This window comes from Halichoerus grypus, chromosome 5 (genome assembly GCF_964656455.1).
Source record: "Halichoerus grypus chromosome 5, mHalGry1.hap1.1, whole genome shotgun sequence".
Classification (NCBI taxonomy): domain Eukaryota; kingdom Metazoa; phylum Chordata; class Mammalia; order Carnivora; family Phocidae; genus Halichoerus; species Halichoerus grypus.
The window spans coordinates 91,698,687-91,725,283 of NC_135716.1; the positions used below are offsets into that span (position 1 = coordinate 91,698,687).

At 44.5% G+C, this 26,597-nt stretch overlaps 1 protein-coding gene across 4 annotated transcripts in view; it reads right to left on the reverse strand.

Annotated features, from left to right (window-relative positions):
* SLC22A15 (solute carrier family 22 member 15) overlaps positions 1-26,597 on the reverse strand; it is a 122,613-nt gene that overhangs the window by 74,514 nt on the left and 21,502 nt on the right. For all 4 annotated transcript variants that reach the window (XR_013447967.1, XR_004923910.2, XM_036113347.2 and 1 more), the window contains exons 3-6: positions 10,764-10,896; positions 9,971-10,135; positions 7,429-7,558; positions 2,291-2,506 (exon numbers count right to left, since the gene is read on the reverse strand). Coding sequence is in view for 2 of the 4 variants with exons in the window: in XM_036113347.2 (XP_035969240.1) it covers positions 2,291-2,506; positions 7,429-7,558; positions 9,971-10,135; positions 10,764-10,896 (644 nt within the window). In the remaining 2 variants the exon portion in view is untranslated. The remainder of the gene's footprint in view (positions 1-2,290; positions 2,507-7,428; positions 7,559-9,970; positions 10,136-10,763; positions 10,897-26,597) is intronic.

Below are 26,597 nucleotides of genomic sequence, written 5' to 3' on the forward strand. Positions count from 1 at the left end.
TCCTATGAATCATGAATGTTCTTAATGTCTTCAAGAATGATGAATCTTTTCCAGAAGGTTTCCAATGAACTCTCCCCAGCTCGATGAAAGGAATCACTATCTACGGCACCACTATTGTTATGAAATGTATGTCTTAATTAATAAGATTTGAAAGTTGAAATGACTCCTTGATCCATGGGCTGCAGAACAGATGTGTTGGCAGGCATGAAAACAATATTGATCTCATGTCTCCATCAGAGCTCTTGGGCACCCAGGTATATTGTGAGTGAGCAGTAATATTTTGAAAGGAATCTTTTTTTTTTTTCTGAGCAGTAGGTCTCAATAGTGGGCTGAAAATATTTGTAAACAGATGTGCTGTCATCCAGGCTTTGTTGCTCCCTTTAGAGATGGGCAGCGTAGATTTAGCGTAGTTCTTAAGGGCCCTAGGATTCTCAGAATGGTCAGGGAGCACTGTCTTCCACTTTAAGTCACCAGCTGCATTAGCCCCTATCAAGAGTCAGCATGTCCAGGTACTGACTTCCCTTCTCTTGCTATAGAAGTCCTAAATGGCATCTTCTTCCAAAAGAAGGCTGTTTCATCTATGTGGAAATCTATTGTCTAGTGTAGCCACCTTCATAAGTTGTCTGAGCTAGATCTTCTGGAGAACTTGCTGCAGCTTCTGCATCAGCACTTGCTGCTTCATCTTGTGCTTTTATATTGTGGAGACGGCTGCTTTCCTTAAACCTCATGGATCAACCTCTGTTAGCTTCAGACTTTCCTTCTGCAGCTTCCTCACCTCTCTCAGCCTTCAGAGAATTGAAGAGAGTTAGGGCCTTGCTCTGGATCAGGCTCTGGCTTAAGGGAATGCTGTGGCTGGTTTGATCTTTTGTCCAGAACACTAGAACTTTCTCCATATCAGCAATAAGGCTGTTTTGCTTTTAATCATCCACGTGTTCACTGGAGTAGCACTTCTAATTTCCTTTAAGAACTTTTCCTTTATTCACAACTTGGCCAACTGTTTGGTGAAGAAGCCTAGCTTTCAGCCTATCTTTGGCTTTCAACGTGACTTCCTTGCTAAGCTGAGTCATTTCTAGCTTTTGATTTGAAGTGAGAGACATGTGACTCTTCTTTTCACTCGAACACATAGAGACCATGGTAGGCCTAATTAACTGGCCCAATTCCAGTATTGTTGTGTCTCCAGGAATAGAGGCCCAAGAGAGGGAGAGACACGGGGGAATGGCCAGTCAGTGGAACAGTCAGAACACACACCACATTTATTAAGTTCACTGTCATATACAGATGTGGTTCGTGGTGCCCCAAACAATTATAACAGTAACACCAAGGATCACTGATCACAGACCACCATGACAAATCTAATACTAATGAAAAAATCTGAAATACTGTGAGAATTAACAAAATGTGACACAGAGTCACGAAGTGAGGAGATGCTACTGGAAAATGGTGCCAGTAGACTTGCTTGGTGCAGGGTTGCCCACAAACCTTCACCCATAAAACACACAGTCTCTGAGCAGTACAGTAAAACGTGGAGCGCCTGTACAATACTACAGCACGTGTGCCGTTCACACCCTGCATGCACCGCCCGTCCACTTCTCCCCTCTCCGCTTCATTCTTTAAGCGGAGCCATCTTGAATCATTTGGTGCGATTCACATGAACACTGACAGCATGTTGGGCGGCGGGTAGGAATAAGCTAAGCGAGAAAATCAGATTCAGAGAATGCCTATCTGTTCATGCACTGATTTGCACACGTGGCTTTGAGTCCATCATTTCACACTCCCAGGACTCCATTTGTGCAAGGAACAACACTGCCCACCCCCCGGGAGTGAGCGAGCGAGCGAGTGAGAATGTCACACGAAGTACAGGACAGGGCGCTACAACTAGAGCATGCCATCTGAACAACTTGATGCTAACACCAAAGGTAGGGACTTTAAACTCCTACTTAGAAGCTCTTTTAATATGCTTGCTTCCCCCCCCCTTTTACTGGAGGTTGTTGGGGGTACTTAAGTATTTACAGGAAAGAGCTCAGGAGCAAAGATGTGTTTCTGCTATTTACTCAAGTTCGGTAAACCTGCCATCCATAAACTGCGGGTTCCTCCTTGACTGGAGGGTGCTGCGAAAGCAGAGCTGAGCACAACACGGGCATTAAGAGACAGAGGACTTGTTCTTGTGAAAACCACTTCAAGCTGACAAATCAGGTAAGGTTTTCTGTAACCCTGCAGAAGGAACACATTATCAACAGCCCGTTAGCAACCTGAGTTGAAGATCAAGACAACACCCCTTAGGTATAATTACCAGATGAACATCAGGGTCAGCGTGTTCCCCAAGAGGATCCGGTAACGGAATAGATCCAGGAAACTTCCCGTCTCCCTGTGGCTCCTGCTGGCCGGATATGTTAGGGAGAACGTACACTTGAGCTTGCGGTTCCTCTTGGCAATGAGGTACAGAGCCGCTTCAGCCTCACTCAGTCGACCCTGGGAGTATAACCAACGAGGTGATTCAGGAATGAATCTGAAAGAGACGTCATTAAAGGCTGTATATTCATATAGGTACATGGGCACACGAAGGAGACAATTCACCTAGGAGTATGTGGATTCCCTCACCACAACCGGATTCCGTGTGAGGATTAAAACTCTCTCTCCCAATGACAGGTGAAAGAGAGAGGGGGCCACTTTCAACAGCGTGCAAGGGTTAAAAGGTGGTGGCTTTATGAATGGAAACCAAGAACATACTTCCAAAACAGCAGTTAAAAAAAAAAAGAGGTAAGCCGTATGCATTTACTTTTAAACAAATTTTAATAGATAATGCTAAATTAAGCCTAGAATACTGAGTGATACAAATTTTTCATCAAGCACAAGTCAGAGAGAGCATTCTAAACCCTAGCCAAGTGTGAGAATAATAATACAGAGATAGCAGGTGTTTGAGTTCTGACAAAGCCTCACAAAGAAGATAATTTCTATTGTCTCATCAGAAAAAATAAATTTTTAAAACATGTTTTTAACATAGTGATACGTTATTAAGAAGGCAGAGATTAAGACTCTACATAAAAATCAAATAGGGCTCATCACATCTCAACTACTTTTGAGCATTTCCTGCTTCAAAATACTCGAATCAGTCGACACACTTGCTTTACTATGTCCTCAGGATATTTCCTGCCCCCCAAGACCTTAAAGAATAAAAGTCATTTTCTGGTTAACTTCCAGGTACCAAATAATTATTTTCTGCTGTAACTACAAAGTACTGAACAGTTATATTGCCACTGATATTTTCCAATAGTTTTAAGACTTAGCTCTCTGATGTGTTTTTTCCTCTTCACACTTCTGTGTGCACAGCTAGAGGACTGGTCAGAGACAAACTGGGACAGGAACAGGGACACCTTGTTTAGTAAATACAGCATCCAGTACCTTTTGATCTAATGTGACATGATTTGCTTAAAATGAAACTTCTACCTATAAGTACCACTGGCTATTGAAGATGCCTTTTAGAATTCTCCGTGCCTTTCCGTAAGGATAGTGAAGTGGCAACAAATACCATGGAATTTGGAACTTCGTGGACAGTAGTCCATCAATAACTACTTGTTGAGCACTTTCATTTTGTATCGAGTGATGTAGCAGGTGCTCAGAGGAAACAAGAAGGCAGAAATTCTCGCAGAGCTTTGCTACTGGGGAGAGAATATTTGTGCACATTTGATCATCAACAAAAGCAGGGACTCAGGCCTTCTACAACAGCCTGAAAAATCCCTTGATTTACAGCATCATTACCATGCGATTATTATCACTAATACACAAGCAGATAATCAAGCAAAATATTGTTCTGCTGGGAGTTAGTCTGCCGATCATCTAGCGGACCCACTGGCCCTAACAACCAGGTGGCTTACGAGCTACCACGTAAACCACCTGATTGACTCTAACATATAAAGAACATAAAGCCTACGATGAAGATGGAGAGTACCGCTGGGAGGGAAAAGTAAGTGAGACACCAGAAATCTGTTGTAATAAAAATTAAAACCAAGGGGGACAGGGAGGTGAGAGAGAGGAGACCAGGGAACAGCTGAAATACTAACAGTCACTATCTTTGGGTCATTTAGGTCACTGTCCCCTTTCCCTCAAACTTCCCTGTTTTCAGAATGGTTGATAAGCATTAGTCACTGTTAAAATGTTTGTAAATTACTGTTACATAAATGTTTGTAAATTACTGTTACATAAATGTTTACATTACTGCTAAATGTTTATAAATCCTTTTTATACTTGAGAGATATTCAAGCTTTGGAAATTTGAGTTACTAAACTATTTCTGCGTGGGGAAGGGTCTGTCTTGTACACAAACCGAGGACCTGACTGTCCCCACATTTGCAGAAGCCAGTAAGCTTACTTACACAAAGGCTCACCTCGCTGCCAACGGATGGACTCGGGAATATAAATTCCAACACATGCAGATTTTGCATATCAAACAGCAAGACGTGTTTTTAAAAGAAAAAGCAGTCTTTGAACACGCTGCCCTCTACACAGTGCTGGGGGCACCTTCAGAAGCTACAGTGCTAATTTAACAATGTTGTCTCTGCTCAGAATATGTCCTGTGAATTTCTTAGAAGGTGGAAAATCTTTGTAAAGTATGGAGGCGCTGATTTTTAGAGTAAAACTGTTCAAATCCACATACTGTGAAAATGAGGAATTTTTAAACTACACACTAATGTTTCTAGTAAAACAAAAAAAACAAGGTATGACTCTAAAATAATGTGACTTTTTCTTACATTGCTGACAGCTAATTCTGAAGGCTATTTCCCCATATTTTTGTGCCCACACCTGCCCAATGGATCTGAAGGATCATCTGTGCGGAAGGCCCTGGGCTTTGGTGCTGGGGGACGTGTGACCAAGCCCAGCACCTGCAGCTGTCAGGAGGAAGCTCCTGGTGCAGAAAGAGACGGGCTCCAGCGTGAGGTGGAAATAGAGCACTCGTAGGGTATGGGGTAAGTGCTGGAGAATTCAGAAGCCAAAGCAAATGACTGGTAGCTGGAGGTGTGATGGGGAGAAGTCTGGAGGGGGTAGCATTTGAGCAAACCCGGGAGGCCAGGAGTTAACTAGGAAGAACTGGAGAGCAGGGCGTGGGAAGGGCAGGGGCAGCATCCAGCAGGGGGCCCGGAAGCAGGACGGCACAAGATGACGCCAGAAACTATAAGCAGCTCGCTGTGCCTGGCACACAGGATATGGGAAATGGGCTGGGAGACGATCAGAAAAGATAAACTGCAGGCTGACCGTGGGAAGGCCTAATGGAATAATTATATATTTTGGGTTTACATGCTCTTTTCTCTCTGTTTCCTATTGTTTCCCGACCTGAATTCATCTCCCAGGGTGTGGACGGCCCCACCTAGCACTAGGACCGTAACAAACTCAGACCACATTCAGAAAAGGCAGGCAGAACAGCTCATTCCGTCCATCAAGGTTGCTCTAAAGAAGACTTATTGGCTATTTAAAAAGAAAATTCATTTATCTACCCACATTTACATGACTGCTTATTAATTCAAGGATGACACTAGGTACCCATTTATTCCAAAAATGTATAATACACGAACTAATAAAATGTTGTTAGTTTCCCTTTCTGGTAGGATTATCTCATTCCAATTCACATAACTAAGTACATTTAATACATTTTGCTTGTTTAAGTACAGGTAAACTATTTCTATTATATTCATTCTTTAAAGTTTATCTATTTATTTTTAAGTAATCTCTACACCCAATGTGGGGCTCGAACTCACAACCCCGAGATCAAGAGTCTCATGCTCTTCCGACTCAGCCAGCCAGGCACCCCACTGTTATATTCATTTTTGCACTTAATTCTCTTATTTCAAAGAGAATACAAAAACAGATTTCAGTTTGGGCGCCTGGGTGGCTCAGTTGGTTAAGCGACTGCCTTCGGCTCAGGTCATGATCCTGGAGTCCCAGGATCGAGCCCCGCATTGGGCTCCCTGCTTGGCGGGGAGTCTGCTTCTCCCTCTGACCCTAACCCCTCTCATGTGCTATCTCTCATTCTCTCTCTCTCAAATAAATAAATAAAATCTTTAAAAAAAAAAAAACAAAAAACAAAACAAAACAAAAAAACAGATTTCAGTTCAATCCTCAATCCACCAAATCTCAATTAGTAGAACTTGAAAAAAGAACGACTACATTAAAGATGCATCTGAAGGAAAATTCTGCCACAGATGTCGCTCACTCCACTGGCCGAAAATTTTATTTATTCCAAAGATTTTAATGATTAAAATTACAGGTCTGATACCTCAGGAGAAAGCCTTTCACAAGCACATTAAAACTTCTGGTGAAATAAAACTAAAAACTCAAACTTCTTTTTTTTTTCCAGATTTTATTTATTTGAGAGAGAGAGAGCGCATGAGTGGGGGCAGAGGGAGAAGCAGACTCCCCGCTGAGCAGGGAGCCCGACCTGGGACTCGATCCCAGCACCCTGGGATCATGACCTGAGCTGGAGGCAGATGCTTAACTGACTGAGCCACCCAGGTGCCCCTCAAATGTCAAACTTCTTAAACACATCATTAAAATGATGAAATAAGAAATGGAATAGTATTACTTCTTTGTGACACAGTATTTATGAGTGAAACTGGTTTCTAAGCCCCAACAAGATGGTCAGTAATGTTAATTTTATGGAGAACTCTGTAAATGTCTCTTAAATATTTGTTTTACTGTTACCGGAGCCTGAGGCTATTTAGGGAAGAATATTAATACATAATATTATTCTATTATATATTATGTAATATGTATTATATAACAAACACTATTAATGACATTATTAATAAAGTATTTGCTATGGGAAGAAAGAACTTGTAAAAGAGCTCTAAGTTGGGGGCTCGCCTTACAGCATTCAGGGCACCACGGTATGACATCTGAACAAGTTGTTGGGAGCATCCTGCCCTGACCAGGGAATCACCCTTTTACCGCTTTGAGCCATCTACCCTAAGGATTTCTCCCATATCTGAGAGTCTTCCCACGTCCACATTTAGAGGCCCTGAAATAAGGGTCACCTGTAGGACGGATAGTTGCCGCTACATATTGGGTATGAATGGACTGTGATATTTGCAACATTGTACCTGAGTCAGATGCCAAGCACCTGACCTGATCCAGCCTGAAGATGTTCAGGCTTGAGGCATTAGGTTACAAAAGAAACTGGCACCCTGGGTCAACAACTTGAAGGTTAAAATGCAATCTATGGAGACGTTACTTGAAACAAGGGATACCTGCATTCTGAATTAATTAAGCATCTCTCTTCCCAGCAGCTGCCAAGCATTGGACCGCTTGCGGGATTTAGCTCTTCACCAAAGTCAGTTCAGGCAAACTCCTGAAAGGGAATAACGCTGCTCATTGACCCGCATCCTCTTAAGACATTCCTTCTGCATATTAAATTAAACCTCTAAGAGGAAAAACTACTCACAATGACAGGAGAAAGACCACCATTCCCTGTAGGTTAACCAGAACAGCGAGGGTCCTCCAGGAGCGGATGAAGTATCCCAACAGGGCATACTGGGCAATGCCAACTGCGAAGAAGAGGCCACCGATAGATCCTAATTCAGGGAAAAGACACCTGTTACTAGAGAAAGCACCATCCACGCCACCCTTTCCAACCCGAGTCACAGAGCCAAAGCCTTCTTTTTTTTTTTTTTTTTTAAAGATTTTATTTATTTATTTGACAGACACAGCGAGAGAGGGGAACACAAGCAGGGCGAGTGGGAGAGGGAGAAGCAGGCTTCCCGCTGAGCAGGGAGCCCGATGCGGGGCTCGATCCCAGGACTCTGGGATCACGACCTGAGCCGAAGGCAGACGCTTAACGACTGAGCCACCCAGGCGCCCCAAAGAGCCAAAGCCTTCTTTGGGAGGTGTCAGCAGGAAAGAAAAGCCTACATGAGTATTGACAGATGAGAAAAGTGGCAGAGAGGCTAGCGAGTGGGTGGAAAAGGAGGAAGCACAGGCAAAAAATACAAACCACATGTGGTCAGGAAGAATTTTAAGGGTCTGCCCTAGTGCTTTCTGCACTGAAGGCCGTGCTGACATCCGCCTGCACATCAGCTGAAGCTTGGAAGGATGCCTTGCTGCCTGGCGATACGGGTTTTAGGTCATCAGATTATTGCAATACTGAGACCTCATCTTATCACAAAGGTTGTGCCTCAAATCCTCATCTTAAATCACAGGCTACTCTTCATTTCTCCCTCTTGCCCTTCCCCATTTGGTGTATCAGCACCAGATAGAGGACATTTTATAGCTCTCTGTTTCTTTTTTTTTTTTTTTTTAAAGATTTTACTTATTTATTTGACAGAGAGAGACACAGTGAGAGAGGGAACACAAGCAGCGGGAGTGGGAGAAGCAGGCTTCCCACAGAGCAGGGAGCTGGACGTCGGGCTCGATCCCAGGACCCTGGGATCATGACCTGAGCTGAAGGCAGACGCTTAACGACTGAGCCACCCAGGCGCCCCTAGCTCTGTTTCTTGTCTGTCTCCACGAAGCGTGGATTTTTGCCAGCACACTGATAGGAAAAAAAATCAACCATGGGATTGTGAAAAAGACTATGCTTTTCAAAATAAATGCTGAGATGGGTATTAAGTCCACTGGCTTGCCCAACATACATGTGAATTTATACCTCTGACACACCTTCTGTAACTGCTACCAGCACAGTGAACAGTAGTCCTCAGGACTGTTTACCGCGCAGCCTTTTACATACATTGTCCTATAAAGCAGGTGCCATCCGAGCCCTACACAGAGAGGAAACCGCACCGAGAGGTCAGGGCCGCTGTCTAGGACATGGAGCTGCGTGCAGGACGGCTGGGACCCTACCGTGTCTGCCTGACTGTGGAGCCTGCGTGCTGTCCCAGGCCTCTCTCTCCACCCTCCTAGGGAGAGGCACCCCACAGCGACAGGACCTTTTTGATCTTGCTACAAGAACTTTCTACAAGAATTCTGTAAGAGAACTGTGTTCTTGTTTTCTTGCCCAGAGATGATCAATTCTCTAGCCATAATGACATGTCTACTCTGCCCTAGTGAGGAAAAGGCGGGGAGCAGAAGGGACAGCTGAAGTGGACGCATGTTCAGGACACCAAATCCGAACATGTGGTCCGATAAGTAAGGGAGTGGGGACACTATGATTTCCCTGGAAATTTAAGATAATCAATAGCTATTACAGTTTCGTTACGGTGCATCAGATAGCACCTGGCTTCCAAGAATAACACTTTCTGTCATTGCTCAGAACAGCTCTCCCCACTCCGATCCTTCAGCAAGTCACTGTCCCATCAAAATCCAGCTCCCATGGCCGTCTTCCCTGCTCCTCTCCCCCCACTGTGTCTAAGCAAGCCCCTGTCATGTTTCACGGGCCAACCACAATCCCCTCCTGAATGACCCCTCAATTTCTCCTCCAATTTCTCTCTCCCCACCCATGGTCCATTCTCCACACCTCTGCCACAGTCGTCTTTCTGTATCCTATCGGATCCTATCGCTCCACTATTTAATTCGCTCACTGGCTTCTTACTGCACTTCAAATAAAAACAAATTCCTCATTTGGCCTAGCACAGGCCCTACATCATCTGGTCCCTCCAACTTGTCCCTCCCCTGCCTAGGAGATAAATATTTAATAAAAATACAATAAGAAAGCGCTGGGAAAGGAGTGTCTAGGCTTTCTTATGTCTGTGCTATTTTTCAGTTTAAGGTGTAAACGGTTAATGCCCTCCCGAGGAAACTGACACTCTTGGAATAATCTGGAGGCAAGCTCACCATCTATGAGGCAGGTCCTAGGGAGACTTTCTACAGAGGGATATGAATAAAATGACTTATTCAAGGTCATACAGAACAAACCCCGGAAAGCAAATCTAATGGTGAGATAGAATGCCTCAAGTCCAAGTGCATTTTTAGATTCTGGGGTTCAGCTGGTTCCCTGCGAGGTTTTCTGGGGCAGCTCACCATGTCCGTCATCTGCACGGAGTGAGCAGTACCTGCGAGTGCCCAGTAGGCGGTGCCCACACATTCGTTCAGCAGGACGAAGGCCACCAGCGACATTCCTCCGTTCATCACGCCCACCAGGAAGCGAGTTACTGCGAAGAACTCATAGGAGGGGGAAAACCCATTTGCAATAGCAAATAAGATGTCAAGAGCAAAACCTAGAATGACAGGAACAGCAGTCAATAATCCGGATGTAAAACAGCATTTGATCAAAGCAATAAATTATACTTATTTTACGTTTGTAAAGATACATCTTTGTAAAGTTAAGTTTTCTAAGCTATGCTTTTAAAAAAACTTTTCTCTTAAAAACTATAAAGAAAAACTAAGGTTTCTCTTTCTTTGTTACAAGTTGATATCTGTCAATCATGCACAGTTTTCAATTTTCACAACAGTGTGGGGAATGGAAAAATCCCAGCTCATGCTCAGCTTGTCAAAAGAACTATGCTGGGTCTTATAGAGCATATTTGAAATGAACAAATGAACAAGATACAAGGAAATGGATCTAGTACACTGGCTCAGTCTCTGTTCTCTTTAGAAACGTGGCATAAGTTAGAATTCGGGGGTTGCCAAAAGCACCATCATCATGAAAAGCTTAGATGCAAATACATGGCCTTCACCAGGTATGCTGCTGGTCCCTTTAAAACGCTTGGCCAGAATCAACTCTGGCTGCAGTGTGGCCTCTTGCCAGTGTAATAAAAATCAGTTCTGTATCCACATGGCAATTCCCTGAGAACCTTAAGGAAGTAAGTCCTCCTATTCAGTTCATGAACACTCTTAACTGATTACCTGTGAGATAGACTTTTTTCCTTCCGAAGCGATCTGAAAGCTGACCAAAGGAAATAACTCCCACAAACACACCACTGAAGAAGAAAGAGCTTGCTGCACTGACTTTGTAAGATCTGTTGGCAATTAAAAACCACTAAAGGAAGAAAAAAGCAGAAGAGACATTTAGATCACAGAAAAGGTGGATGGACTGTTAGCTATTAAAAAAAAAACAAATGTACAACCAAAACTTGTACACTGGAAATTCTCTACCGCATTACCCACTACTAATCAAAATGTGGTAGATCATCTATCTTGGAAAACATCCAAGGAGGTTTTGTCTTCAGAAACGCTAGAAATCATTATTATTATAATGTGCTCCCGTAACACTCTATACACATCTTATTACAGCACTAAATATAGTATATAATAGCTAATTTTTTTCATGCATCTGTGATGCATAAAATAGGTCCCTTCTCCACAGTCCTTGTATTTCTTGAGAGAAGGAGCCATGACCCACCCATTCCCATTTCTCTGCCGCCTTGAAAAGGAATGAGATTTTTGACAAGCTAGATCATAGAAAACCTTAACTTTATGCTGAGAGAAATAAGCAGACAAAAAAAGACAAATATGGTATGAATCTATTTATGACGGGGATATTGTGATTTATAGTAAGAAATCTATATTTGGTGTCCATCCACTGTTCCTGGCACACAGTTCCTGAAACCCTTGTAATTTCCTACAGAAGAGCCATAGGGGCATCTTTGGTTATGGTACTTAGTTTTGATCCCAGTTCCTGAAAAAAACTTCAGAGCAATAAAGGAGAAATGGGTGTCCTTTGTTATTTATAACAAGCCTCTTTCAACCACACCTGAGTTTATTTAATAAGATGACATTTGGAAAGGCCCTTAGATGGGGGCTGGTTGCCAGGGGAACCAACCCTCATGATTAGAGGGTTATAACTTTCAGCCCCTCCCTCCCACCTGCCCCGCCCTTCGGGGAGGGGAAGAGGGACTGGAAGTTGAACTAATTGTCAATGGCCAATTATTTAATCAATGATGCCTATGTAACAAAGCCTCCCTAAAACCCAAAGGGACAGGGGTTCGAGAAGCTTCCCAGTTGGTGAACACGTGGAGGTGCTAGGAGAGTGGGGCCCAGGGAGGGCCTGGAAGCCTGCACCCCTTCCCACATGCCTTGTCCTGTGTGTCTTCCATCTGTCTGTTCCTGAGTTATCCTTCATGATAAACCAGTGATCTAGTGAGTAAGAGGTTTCCCTGAGTTCTGTGAGCCGCTCTAGCAAATTAATCTATCCCGAGGAGGAAATTGCAGGAACCTCTGTTCTCTGGTCGCTCAGAAGCACAGGAAACAATGTGGACTTGCAACTGTCATCGGAAGGCGGGGGCGGGGTCAGCCTCGTGGGCCGGAGCCCTGAAACGGGTGGGATCTGAAGCTACCTCCGGATAGAAGGTGTCAGAAGGGTTCCCAGGGGCTGGGGGAATGGGGAGTTAATAGCTTCACGGGTACAGATTTTCAGTTTAGGATGATAAAAAAGTTCTAGAGATGGACAGCAGTGATGGTTGCATGACATGAATATACTTAATGCCACTGTACCCTTAAGATGGCTAAAAGTGTTACATTTTATGTATATTTTACCACAATAAAAAAATCCCACAATCCCTTAAGTACTATTATCTTCTACTTTAAGGAAACTCAGGAACTTAAAGAGAAAGCAGTCATCCCCTGCTTAAAATGCTATTATCTAAAACCCCATCTGGTGGTGTGTTAAGGAGATCTTTGGTTGTAAAGGTTTATAAGTGAAGCTGCCACACAGAGACAGACAACCAGGGAATGCTCATCTTTCCCCCTCACGGCCCCCTCTCCTGGAGTCCGTGAAGACAGGCTTAGGAAGAGCCCCAATGCGCAAGGAGGCGCCCCCCGCCCCCCGACCTTGGCTGTCCTTCACCTCCTGGACCTCCCTTCCCTGGCTCCATCAAGGCTCAGAGCACATCTGACTTCTTCTCTTGTATTTCCTGTAAGACCATGACGGTGAAGATCCTGACCAGACAGCTTCTGGGCATCTCTATGCGGCAACAACAATAACAAAATTCATGACGCTAGGGCAATAATATTCACTGGAAAATAAACAAGAATAAGGCCCCCTCACTAATAATGCTGGACTTGACTTCTAAAGTCCCCTGTTCTTTACATGCAGTTCTTAACCAGGTTAGTTAACTGGTTTTCCCAGCCCCTCTCGGATGAGAAATCGTCAACTAGGGTGTCACTGCTTTTAGAAATAGTAATCAGGAAGTTACTGCTCCTGGTGGCACTCATGGTACAAATAAGAGGGATGGAAGCGATGTGACAAAAATCTGAGATATGTCCCAGACAGTTTTTCATTTGGGTATTCAATAAATTGACTCGTTTCTACTGAAGGTTAATCACTATACTAAACACTGGAAATACAGATGTGAATAAGCTGGACATGGTCCCCGCCCTCAGGGAGGGTAAGTGCCAGGAGAATAAACACAGAGGGAGAGACTGGGAGGGAACCTCTTCAAATAAGGGATTGAGGGGAGGCTTCTCTGGGGAGGTGACGTTTGCACCTGAATGATAAGGGGTGACCACCCTGGAAAGCTGTTGAGAGAACATGAGAGTAAGTGCCTTACCCTAAGGTAAAGCACCCCCAGTGTGCCCCCAGCGGGGGTGATATGATGGGGCCAAGAGGTACACAGGCGTCAGATCACACTGGGCCCTGGGCCACAGTGAGCTGAGGTGTTATTCCAGCGCAAAGGGAAGGTGCTGCATTACTGGACTTAAGATTCTAAAGATCACTCTGGCCACTCTTAGAGAATGCATTACAACAGAGAAAAGTGGGAGCAGGGAGGCTACTGTACTAGCTCAGGAGACCATGGCAGCTTGGATGAGGGTGGAAGCAATGGGGATGGAGGATTATGAGGACTTAGGATGGATGCTGAAGGCAGAACTGGCAGGACTTGCTGATGAATGACATATGGTGGGGGACAGAGAATCAAGGGTTTCACCTAAGTTGTTAACTTTCGCCACTCAGTGGATGACCTTTATTGAGATGAAGAAGGTGGCAAGCAGGGATCATGTATGTGGTGGGAAAGAAAGAGCTTTGTTTGGACTTGCAGAGGTTAGGATCTACAAAACACCCAAGTGGCGATGCCAAGCAGATATCTGGACATGAGTCTTGAGCTCCAGGGAGAGGTTATGAGGGCTTATGAACCTACAGAGAGGGAAGAGGTTCAAGACTGGGGCCCGGGACACTGCCATGTTCAGAGGCTGAGTAGAAAAGACCCATTATAGAAAACTCATAAGTTACAGTGTAGAGAGCTTAGCCTCTCACAGAAGTTGGGAGATGTCACTGCAAAGTAAAGCGAGCAAGAGAGGAAGGCAGAAGGTGGGCTCAGAAGCAGGGAGCGAAGAAACTCCCACCCGATTACTTCATTTCTTTTTCACTGAAGTATCAAGTGAGGTCACCAGCTGAAGGAGAGAAGTGGAGGGGGCATTTCAGGTTTCAGGAGGAATATGACAGACAGACTCCTCTCAGGAGTGGGACATGACCTATTCAAGGGAAATGTTGTGGGATTGCCAGGCCATGGTGAATAGACATTAAAGCTTTGTGGTTACTAATTTTGTGAGGAGGATGTTGGGAGTTAAGCTTACATAGAGCTGGGGACTTCCAAGAAGTACTACAAAGTGAGAGAGGCACCAGGACATTATGGGGATTTGCAAAGGAGTGATTATTGTAATAATGGAATATATGCTATTTAAGGAGAAAAGGCCGACATACGGGGATGGTGGGTAGAGAAATAATGTCATCATCAGAAAAATCCCCTACATCATTAACTTTCCTGTACTTCCCATTCTTGCCCTAACTGAAACTTGGTGATCCCTTGCAGAAATCATTCAGTGAACTGGATCCTTCTCAACTGGAGACTGCTTTTCGTTTTACACCCATGGACCTGAGAGCCTGGGATGGGAGAAGACAACCAAGCTTCAAAATCATCAAATCGCCTAAAAATCACATTACCAGATGGTGTAATCCACTACCCTTCTAGAGCTGATAGAGATGCTAGCTTGTTTTAAAATAACCACTCTTCCTCTCTTCCATAGTAACAGTATGTTTGCTGGGCATATGGCTACCCAGATTGAAGACTAATGTCCCAATCTCTCTCACAATTAGGTATGACACATTATCAAGTTCTGCACAATGAACGCAAACAGAAGCACCATGTGGCAGGTGCTTTGTGTTAAGAGACAGCTGATTTACCCTTTGCCCCTTCTTCCTTTCTATCCTACTGCTTAGAATGTCCATATGAAAGCTGGAGCTTTATCTGGGGCCATGATGAAGAGGGCCACATCTTAGGGATGGTGAAGTTAAAAGCTGAAGGAGCCTGGGTCCCTGAGAACAATGGGGTAGGACCCAGGTATTGGCACAATTTTTAAGTTCTCCAGATGATTCTCATAGGTAATCAGGTTAAGAACCCCTGTCTTAGACCTGGTCATCCTCAATAGCTGTATCATCTCTAAAATCTTGATTTTGAATATCCTACTCGCTGTCCTCCCATCCCCTACTCTTCCAACTCACTTCCCCCAGTACCCTACTACTAATATTCTTGAGCCTGTTCAAGACCCCTGGTCACCACACTCTACAGTAAGTATGGCCTGAATCAGCAAAAAAGATTAAATCATGGTAAGAAGATTTAAGAATGTGTAAAGAAAAGGGTAAAATATATTGTAAAATTTCACATAAAAGAGATTAGAAGAGTTCTGGAATTTGAAGGAGAAATTGTATTTTGTGAAAAATTAATTATTTTGGATTATAGATAGTTCTGTGATAGAATTTTCAACTCATGAGAAATGTCTATGGTGACATTTTTCAGGTTAAAAAATAAATCCAATCTTAGATATCTGGTTGGCCTAGAAAATGGATGATTGTATTTGTCACAGGGATATTCCTTCTCCTACAATGGCCAATTAAAAAAGGCCTCATTGTACTCATTTTTAATACCTTGAAGTTTAAACAATTTCTTTTTATGTTTTTCATGGTGTTAGTGTTTGCTTTGGTGTTTTCATGCCTTTAAAATGTAGCCAGCACCTCTAGCTTTGATTATCCTGCACATCAATTTTTCCTAGTCTGTTTATATGGCCAAGATGTTTAAGCTAATACTGATCTGTTTTCTGCTTAATTAATAAAAAGTGGCTAATGTGTCTTGTCAATAATCAACTGTTCTGTTGACCACATTTGCAGAACTTCTCAAATCCACCAAAAAGGCCATAATAGTCACCCTTCCAACAACTTGAAAGCTGTCAACTTGGATGGCAGTTTTAGGAAGAAGTAGCCCACGAGATGTTTGACCAGCAAATTCCAAATTCTGATTCTCAGGCTGCCAGTTTCATGTGTCAAAGTAATTTCCAGTAATTCTTCATCATGTCAGTGCTGATTGGGGTAAAGCACTTCCTTATTTCTCCTGGAGTACATTCAGGAATGGATAGAAAAATCAAAAGGTATTGTCAAATTTTAAAAAAGCAAATTAAAGCATGCAAAGCTGAAATGCAGAACTCCCTGACAAATCTAGGTAAACTGGGTATGGTGGATTCAGAAACGTCAACTCAAAAGACTTAGGACAATATGTTTACAACCAGCTTTCCACATGCACCATCCCCCAACATGTGAGATTTTGGTTTAAATGTTTTGTTTCCAACTTTTAAAACTTTTCAAATATACTTTATATATTTATCACATACCTATCATGTGATCTAAAGAGTTTTATTTTGTCAAGGTTCAGACAAGATACACTAGGACAGTGGTCCCTGTAGTATTTGAGAAGATGTACTGGTGTAACTTATTTTTAAAGTTTTGGAAAGAGATCACCTGCCAGACTAGACTCAATTGCTAGCATATTTTCTTGTCCCTTTGGTCAATACTTAGTACCAAGGTAAAATCCAAACCAGGATATCACCAGGACATTGGAAACTAAACTATAATAAAACTACATGTGACAACTGTTACAGTCTTGAAAAATGTGCTTTTTATGAGGCTCTAAATTGTAAAATTCATAAATTTATAAGTCACTCAAACCCTTAATTGGCTAGAGATTATTAAAGGGATGACTCTCCTATTATTTTTTTAAATGACAAGCCAAATTCTAAAACTAGAATGTTCTTTTTATACTAATTCACTTCAAATTGAAAAATCACTTGCAAATTGAAAAAGCTGGAAATCTTTTTTTCCCATACATTAACAGAAAAGGAAGAATATAAAGACAAGGTATTTTCAGTCTTTCAGGATGACCTAGCTAAATCTATTTTCGTCTTGTAAACAACATCTGTATTTTTAAAATTTTTTTATTGTTATGTTAATCACCATACATTACATCATTAGTTTTTTTTTTTTTTTTAAGATTTTATTTATTTATTTGACAGAGACAGACACAGTGAGAGAGGGAACACAAGCAGTGGGAGTGAGAGAGGGAGAAGCAGGCTTCCTGCGGAGCATGGAGCCCGATGTGGGGCTCGATCCCAGGACCCTGGGATCATGACCTGAGCTGAAGGCAGACGCTTAACGACTGAGCCACCCAGGCGCCCCAACATCACTAGTTTTTGATGTAGTGTTCCATGATTCATTGTTTGTGCATAACACCCAGTGCTCCGTGCAGAATGTACCCATTTAATACCCATCACCAGGCTAACCCATCCTCGCAACCCCCTCCCCTCTAGAACCCTCAGTTTGTTTTTCAGAGTCCATCGTCTCTCATGGTTCGTCTCCCCCTCCGATCTCCCCCCCTTCATTCTTCCCCTCCTGCTAGCTTCTTTTTTTTTCTTAACATATATTTCATTATTTGTTTCAGAAGTACAGATCTGTGATTCAACAGTCTTGCACAATTCACAGCACTCACCATAGCACATACCCTCCCCAGTGTCTATCACCCAGCCACCCCATCCCTCCCACCCACCCCTACTCCAGCAACCCTCAGTTTGTTTCCTGAGATTAAGAATTCCTCATATCAGTGAGGTCATATGATACATGTCTTTCTCTGATTGACTTATTTCGCTCAGCATAACACCCTCCAGTTCCATCCACGTCGTTGCAAATGGCAAGATCTCATTCCTTTTGATGGCTGCATAATATTCCATTGTATATATATACCACATCTTCTTTATCCATTCATCTGTCGATGGACATCTTGGCTCTTTCCACAGTTTGGCTATTGTGGACATTGCTGCTATAAACATCGGGGTGCACGTACCACTTCAGGTGCCTACTTTTGTATTTTTGGGGTAAATACCCAGTAGTGCAATTGCTGGATCGTATGGTAGCCCTATTTTCAACTTTTTGAGGAACCTCCATACTGTTTTCCAGAGTGGTTGCACCAGCTTGCATTCTCACCAACAGTGTAGGAGGGTTCGCCTTTCTCTGCATCCCCGCCAACATCTGCCATTTCCTGACTTGTTAATTTTAGCCATTCTGACTTGTGTGAGGTGGTATCTCATTGAGGTTTTGATTTGGATTTCCCTGATGCCGAGCGATGTTGAGCACTTTTTCATGTGTCTGTTGGCCATTTGGATGTCTTCTTTGGAAAAATGTTTCTTCATGTCTTCTGCCCATTTCTTGATTGGATTATTTGTTCTTTGGGTATTGAGTTGGATAAGTTCTTTATAGATTTTGGATACTAGCCCTTTATTTGATACGTCATTTGCAAATATCTTCTCCCATTCTGTCGGTTGTCTTTTGGTTTTGTTGACTGTTTCTCTTGCTGTGCAAAAGATTTTTAATCTTGATGAAGTCCCAATAGTTCATTTTTGCCCTTGCTCCCTTGCCTTTGGTGCCAACATCTGTATTTTTGATCATATGATTATCACAATCATTGAGTTCATAAGCCGGGCATGTATTATACTGTATTTTCAAAAAGGATTTGAGCGGGATGGCACTAAAGACACTGGCACAATCATTCACTCATCAAAAGAAAGTAGGGCTGAAGGGAAATCAGGCACCAGCAGCAGGTGCCTCAAAAATAAAAGATGAAAGGAACATAAATATGGTGAATGCTGGTTTTGAGTACAGAGCCAGGTGCCACGCAGAGCCATCTAGCTCTTAAGGATGAAAAAAAGGCACGCAAGCAGAAGTGAAGAGTGTTGACTATTGACAACACTGGGTAGGAGTGAAGCATCCAGGAGGTTTTCTCATATTTGGATTCTTACTGCTCCAAGGCTAAGAATAAGATGGCCCCTCCCATAAAGGGGTAAAATATTGTGGATGTCAAGAGAAGGTGCTCTAGCTGCAACACAGAGAGTGGAATAGACCCGTCAAAGGTCATTACGGTGATCCAAACCAGCCTGGATGGGGTGGGGGATTCAGAGAAGAGAATGGATTCAAGCTGGAAATAGAGACTTGGGTTGAACCACCCATGAATAGCTATTATATGATGCCAAATAGATCAATCACAGATTGAGTGAAGCTTGAAGATAAGTTTTAAAGGAAATAACAAAATGTGTTTTTAGCATCTCCCTTGAAATCATCAAACCTTCAGCTTTATGGAAATATCACAAGTCAAAACAGTCATTTTTCTGACATGGCAGAAATAGGATAATCTAAAAAAATTAATTATTGCTTTAAAGTGGACTGCATGCTTATACAATCCTAAAAACAAAATTAATGTCCAAGTGATGAAAACTATGTATCAAAGACATATCAAATGGGAAGGCTCAGCACCTTACAACCAGATAGCTAAAAACCAACCAACTCTCACATAATATTCTCCCCTAATCCCAACAAACACCTTTTATAACAGGTATTATTATTATTATTCCCATTTTATAGATGATGCAGCTGTAGCTCAGACACGATCACCCTAGAGTAAACCAGGGAGCCTGCACCCGATGCTGGCATTGGTCTCAAAACCACCTTCTTTGAGTACTGTATGCTTGAACTAGTTAAATCATGTAGGCCTTGTGCTTGGGAACATGAGAAGGCTGGGAGTGCAGAGAACAGAATAATGTACTTAAAAATCAACTTCCAAAGTGTTTTATTTGGGGCGAGGAGGGATTTATCACATTCCACAGTATATGCTTTAAATACAAATACCTAAAATTTCTATATTTTTTTAGGATGGATTGATTTATTTCAGAGAGAGAGGGATCATGTGCGTGCACACGCATGAGTTGGGGGGAGGGGCAGAGGGAGAGAATCTCAAGCAGACTCCCCACTGAGCAGAGAGCCAGATGCCAGGCTCCAGCCCATGACCCATAAGATCATGACCTGAGCCAAAACTGAGAGTCAGACGTTCAACTGACTGAGCCACCCAGGCGCCCCTAAAATTTCTGTATTTTTAATTGAACTTTTATGTACTATTGATATCCTCATATACCCACATGACACAAAAATGCACCCCCAGCTTGTTTGCTTTTTTTTTTCCCCCTCTGCTGAACAGCACGATGCTATCCCTTCCCTATGGCACTGGAACACAGATTATAAGATGCTTCTTAAATTGGTCGTGAATAAGGTGAAAAAGCAAGAGGAACCCTTCTTAAATGAACTCTGAGAATTCAGACACATATCCAGTCTCTGCCCTGCGCAACTTCTCACCAGCTCTGTCAATGTCACAAATTTGTCTGTCTCTGCTTCAGTTTTTTCCTGTGACCTGAACTGTCCGTTCCCCCCCTCCCCCCCCATGTATGGTGACATTTCATGGAATAAGAGTTGAGAAACACGCTGTAGCCACAGACCACTGTAACAGAAGAGACAGTGCACGGTAAATTAAAACCATGCACCCTAAGCTATCCAAGCAGTGGGTCCTCTCCCTTCCCTGAGGAGGCTGTGTGTGCCTGTCCTCCTTGTTTGGACCCACAGTGGGTGAATGTGAATAACGCCTCACTCACAAGTGAATAATGGAGGGCGACCGGCATGCAGAGCCCTGGGGTGGGCATGGCTCCCCACGGAAAGCAAACATCCATCACCCCACTTTCGTGTGAAGCCTGGCATCTCCAGGAACTGACTGCCCTCGGCTCAGGCAGTGCCCCGTCCTCCCACGCTCACTCCAGCCCCGCCTCGTCCCCGGTGAGCTCCTGTTCACCCTCCACGGCCCTGCCTGATCCGCTGGAGCTGACCACGTTCTCCATTCTGCTCTCTCCCTATTTTTGCTTCAAAAATGATGTTCGGTGAACTACACGTTGACTTGTCTCTCGCGTACAGTGCTGTGAGCTTCTTAAGGACATACTGGTGTCTAAGTGCTTATGTGACAGGGCCGGCACTTAATGAAATATTTGCTGAATTCTTTATGTAACAAGAGTGAGTGTTACGGTCTATAGGCATCTTCACACACAACATCTCAATGTCACGAACTCGAGGATCAAGTTGTGAGCTTATGGATAGGCAGGGCAGGAACTGCCTTCCTCGTCACTCAGGAGCCACTGAGGGGTGTTCTCGCAACAGGAAGAATGAAGCAGGTCTGGAATCAGAGGGGTTTCTGTCTTCCATATGACATGTAGAATCCTTTGGCTTTATCTTTAGCCTCTACATCAATGAGAAAGAAAACTATGGAGAAACACCCCCCTCCCCCTAACAAAACCATTGCAGTTTTCTGGCTAGAGAGGCAAAATCTGTGCCACTGAAACATACTTCCAAAAGCCTGAGTGACAGAAGCAGTGTGGCCCCTGAAAGCACTTTCACTGGCCCACAGAGAGCCCCACTGGGAGAAGCAGGGAGGAGGAGGAACACTGCCATGAACAGCCCACAGAGCATAGGGGTGGGGGCAGCAAGCCAGGCGGGGGCCATGGCAGGTCTCTGAGGGGCACCCAAGCCCCTCGCATGGCTGCCGTGTCTCTTCTAAAGGTGAACTTGTTCAGGAGCCCGGGGTACATCACTAGTCCCAACTCGGACCTCCCTGTGGGGGGGAATGGACCCAATGGCACAGCCTACTTGATCATCAAGAAAAAGAAAGACAAAGGAAGCTTCCCCCAGCAGTCCAGACAGGCCAGCCAAAATGGGCAGACAGCACTGGGCACGTGCTTACTGACAGAGCTCTTGCTCACCCCCAGTCCTGTTTTGGTGAAAACCAGGTCATAGGACAAGGGCCAGAGACCGACCCAGACCCTCAGCGTGTCTGTATTTCGAGGCTGCAGGACTGGAACAGCAACGGGGTCCCCCATGCACCTGCAGGACAATCCTCAAGGAATCCCCACAGGGCAAGCAGCAAGCCGGGTTCGGCTCCCTGAAAGATTCTCGGTGCTCCGGCAACCAGCCCAACCGAGCTGCAGCCCTCCACCGTCCTGCAGCCCCATAAACATGTTCACCACTTTGTACAGGAAGATCTCACTTCAGGAGAAAATCAGGTAAGCAGACGCCTCCAGTGACTCGGGAGCACTCGGACAGGGTATTTCAGGGATGGTTTCATGGTGATTAACTAACTTGCTTCGTTCCAATGTAGTTGTCACTCTGAATTACCACTTAATGGGTGAAGTGTGCAGGCTATAACAATCAGTGGTACCGGCATAAGGAAGCAAGACATTAAAAAAAATTAGCCCCTAAAGCAATTATTGCAGTGAATTTTTCACATAGTTTTAATACTCAGTCTTTTGACCCCAGGGTATGTCTTGGGGAAAATATATTAATCTCAAGATAATAATCAGTCAATTTCAGTTCTTCAATATCGACGATGATATTAAAGATTCCAACCTTACTCTTTTTGGTTGCAAACATTAATTAAGCATGATAATTGTGTGCCTCCGTGATATTTGGTACTTTCTGAATGAGTCAGAGCTCGGGGAATAATTTGAATACAGCAGACAGCAATTTGCTACATAAATTCACCCCAATGGCTACTAGCTCATTTTAAAATAGTCAATACTTCTAGATTAGAGGGGTTCTTTTTTGCATTAATACCAAGTTAATCACATCTACATAACCTTTTATTCACCCTTCCCCAAACCCTCCATCAATAACTTCTGCAAGCCCTGACCTGAATGTAATAAGGTGCAGGGGGTGGGGGGTTTAAAATATGCATTTTTAAATACAATCTGCTTAAACTATAGGATTCTACGGGCTCTATCTTGATATTTATTTTCAGGGGTTTTATGTGAGGTCAACGGGCTTTATACTTGCTTTTTTTTTTTTAACTCTCATTTTATACCAAATTATTTCAATAAAAACCATATTGTATCTATATACCACAAATCTATATATTAAGAATATTTACCAACTAATGGATAAGTTACCTGACAAGTTCCGGGACCAGTTTCAATGCCACCACTTTGTAGATTTGGAGGAGCAACCGAGAAACTACAGAGGTAATTAAAATTGAATTAATGCTGAGAAATTCATGAAGGGTTTGATTGGGGGGGACTGCATGCACCGAAACAAAGATGAGCTCAACTAGGGGTGCAGAGACAGCAGCCCTTAAAAAGGGGCTGGCTAAGGAGTGATTGCAATTCCCATCCCGCCCAGCATTGCTGGCCCCAGTGGCAGCTCCTTGATCCTCATTCTCGTTATTCTTCCCTCCACCGTGGCTTCTCTGCTGACTGTCATTTTGGTAGCGGCAGCAGGAAACTTGGAAGCCACCCATACCACCTGCTTCGAACCACTCCAGGACCCGAACACCACCCACACGGGGCTCCGGTGTCCAAGGCGGAAGGAGAGTGCGGGAACTCACACGGGACTCGCACACCCTGCGTGCTGGGCATGAGGGTACACGAGCTGGATGCTTTATTTGTACCCTGAAATAAAATGAAATGACTTCAGGGAAAACATGAGATCTGCACTAAAAATGGAAAGCAGACGAGCGTCCTCTTGGGTCTGCCTGAATACATTCGGAGGAGAGACGTGGGTGGCCCCGTCACCGAGGGCAGCTGGTTGAAGAGCCCGATGCAGGCGAACCTCCGTGGAGCTCGGGGGCTGCTGCTTGCTGGACCTCATTCTACCTGGCTACTTTTGGTTATAGCAGTAAACCGCTAAGTTTCTTTGGGCTTGACAATTATTAAAGCTTAACTGAATCGTTACTACTTTGGTAGTACTTGTGTGTTTTTCGGGTTTTGGTTTTTTTTGGAGGGTTGGGGTGGGGGGAACTGCTAGCCAGGATCCCCACGAGATGGATACAAATATCCTGAGAGTTGCATGATCACCCTGGGGAAGGCAAGCTATCTGCGGAGTGACAGATTCGCAGGTAGGCTGATTCCCTCTTTCCTTCTGCTTCGGTCACATGCCACAGGAATCTGTGGCCAGGCTCCACCATCTACTGTGTGACCTTGAGTAAGTCGCCAGCCACTCTGAGCCCCCACATTCTGGTATTTTTCATTTATGAGCCACAGTACAAACACTATGACTGTCTGCCCTTCCTCCTTAGAATTCACTGTCAGAGGCAAATCCAAGCAGGTGATGGGCAGCCCGGGGTAGGTATTTATTTCGCTCATGTGCCATTGTGCTACGGTCACTTGGCCCACCTTCGTTCCCACCAATCCACTCACCCATACTTGCACCCACTCTTCCCAGGCGGAGCCCAGCTCCTCCCCCTGTTCTGCGCGGAAGTGCTCTGAGCTGCCGAGGACGGCTGGCAACGGCTGGGGAGGCACTGGGACCCTGGAGCCCTGGAGCCCGCTCCTCTTCACTGACAGCAGCAAAGCACCCAGCTCTTCTAAATACTGAGATACCATTAAACCTAAAGGCTTCTGTTAGTTCCAAAAAAAAAAATTTTTTTTTTGAAAATCACTGGGGTAGTGGAAAGAATATGAGCTCACTGAACCCAGACCAGCAACTTATTAAATGTGTGATTTCGGGCAAATTCTCTAAATTCTCTACATGCCAGTTGTTCCATCTACAGCTCAGGGCTACTGGCAGGGCTAACTAAGCGGCACACGGGGAAGGTCTCTGAGAGAGAGCCGCTCACACAAGAGCAAAGGAAAAGGTAGTCACAGTTATCGGCCTCTTCACTGTCCTCTACCTACCAAACCTTATGAAACTCATCTGCAGCCACAAGCTCTTGGTATGGAATGGTCTCATTGCAGCTGAGGATCCCACGGGGACTGTGGGCCTCTGTCTGTACTCCTCCATCCACAGAATGGGCAGGCCACGGCCACCGTTGCAAAGCATTATGAACCCACTCAGGCCGGAAGCAGCCGGTGTAGCAGCCGGGATGCTCCAAAGATAATTCATCCCAAATCACGACACCGGCGTCCCTGTGGAACATCCCCTGGAGATCCCACAGAGCAGTGGTGCATTGATATCCCCAACTGTGCAGCTGGACGACCCCACCCCCACCCGCCATTCTGGACACATCTTGGAGCACCTGCTAGAGACGAGGATCATTGTCTGCACAGAGAATATCTGCCTTGAGATCCTCCCCTGAGGTAGATAACCGCCTGACCTCCCGATGGGATGGGAACCTGATGTGTGCTTCTCTACCAGGGGAGGAATGTAGCAGGCACCTATAAATCTATAATGATAGATGTATAATCCAGATGGATAGCAGCATATACATCCAAGTCTTTGTGCATCTTGGGAATGAGAAAGGACGGGTGAGTAACAGGAGGAGGAAGAGGGGGTGGGGAAGAAAGAGTGAGCCACAAAGAGAAAACCAGGGAGACACAGGCAGAGAGAATGAGGCAAAAACGTGGGAGAAAGACAGATAGAAAGGCAAGACAGAGGCAGCCAGTGAGACAGAGACACAGAGAAAGGCAGAGAGAAAGAAATGGGAGGCAGAAGAGAAAGGCAGAGAAACTCAGATGGGGAGAGGTGCAAAGAGAGAGACACAGGTGCCGAAAGACAAAATGATAGGAACCGGGAGAAAGAAAGAGAGAAAAGAGAGAGCACGGGAGAGGAGAGGAGGAAGGGAGACAGACACACAGTCATGGTGTGATGACAAAAGCAGATGGCAAGAAGGACAGTGACTCACAGATGCGCCCCAGCCGTGGTCAGGGAGACATGACAGGTGGGTAAGGTGAGGCCATCTTAGCCCATCGTCTTTTTTTTCTCAGAGCTGCTTTAAACATCGCCAGCCCTTGCTGGGGAAGCTATTCCATCCCATTTCTCCTGCATCTAGCAACTCTTTATCTGGGGAGCAGTAGCTCTCCGTGCTCCCTTGTGTCCATATTCAGCCTCCAGTCGAGCCCTGTGAAGGGTGAGCCCCCGGGGTGCCAGCACAGGAGGTGCGCTGGTGACCAGGGCGCCCCTTCCCACTGTCCTGGAGCGTAGGGTCTGATGGCGCTCTCCCTCCTTAGCTGGCTATGAAGGCTTTCTCTAGAATCAGGCGAGCAGTAGTTGCTCAAGGAATATTTGCTAATAATGGTGTCCCTCTGGTGATAGGTAAAAGGGCTCCCAATTACGGATTTCATTAGTATTAATTTAATTCAGTTCCACTGAAATGCACTGAGGTCTGCTGTGCTGAAGCACAGTGTTGCTATGGGATCCGATTTACCTTCCGGTACGAAGCACATGCTGTGGGATATTCGGCATAAACATTACTTAGCTCCCACGCTGGTATACGAGCATTCTCGTTGAGGCTGCGCTGTCCAGCGCTGGTCAGCTGGCCTTCTCTTCAGAAAGCCCATTCTCCAGAGGGAGCTCCTACAAGGACTTCAGTCATCATGGTCTCTTCAGCAATGCTTACTTTGCTTCTATCTGATTAAAATAGTGGCCTGCTGACTAGCAATGATGACTATTAAAAAAATGGGCTATCTCTGGTGAAATTAAAGACACCCAAGATACATGAATTAGCTCAATATATTTTAGAGACATTCACTGCCCTTCCGTGAATTTGTGAGATAATCCAGGGTGCTCTGTATGCTTTATATAGGAGTGATGCCCTAGGCTAAAATCCCTCCTTGGTCCTGAGACAGTATGAATTC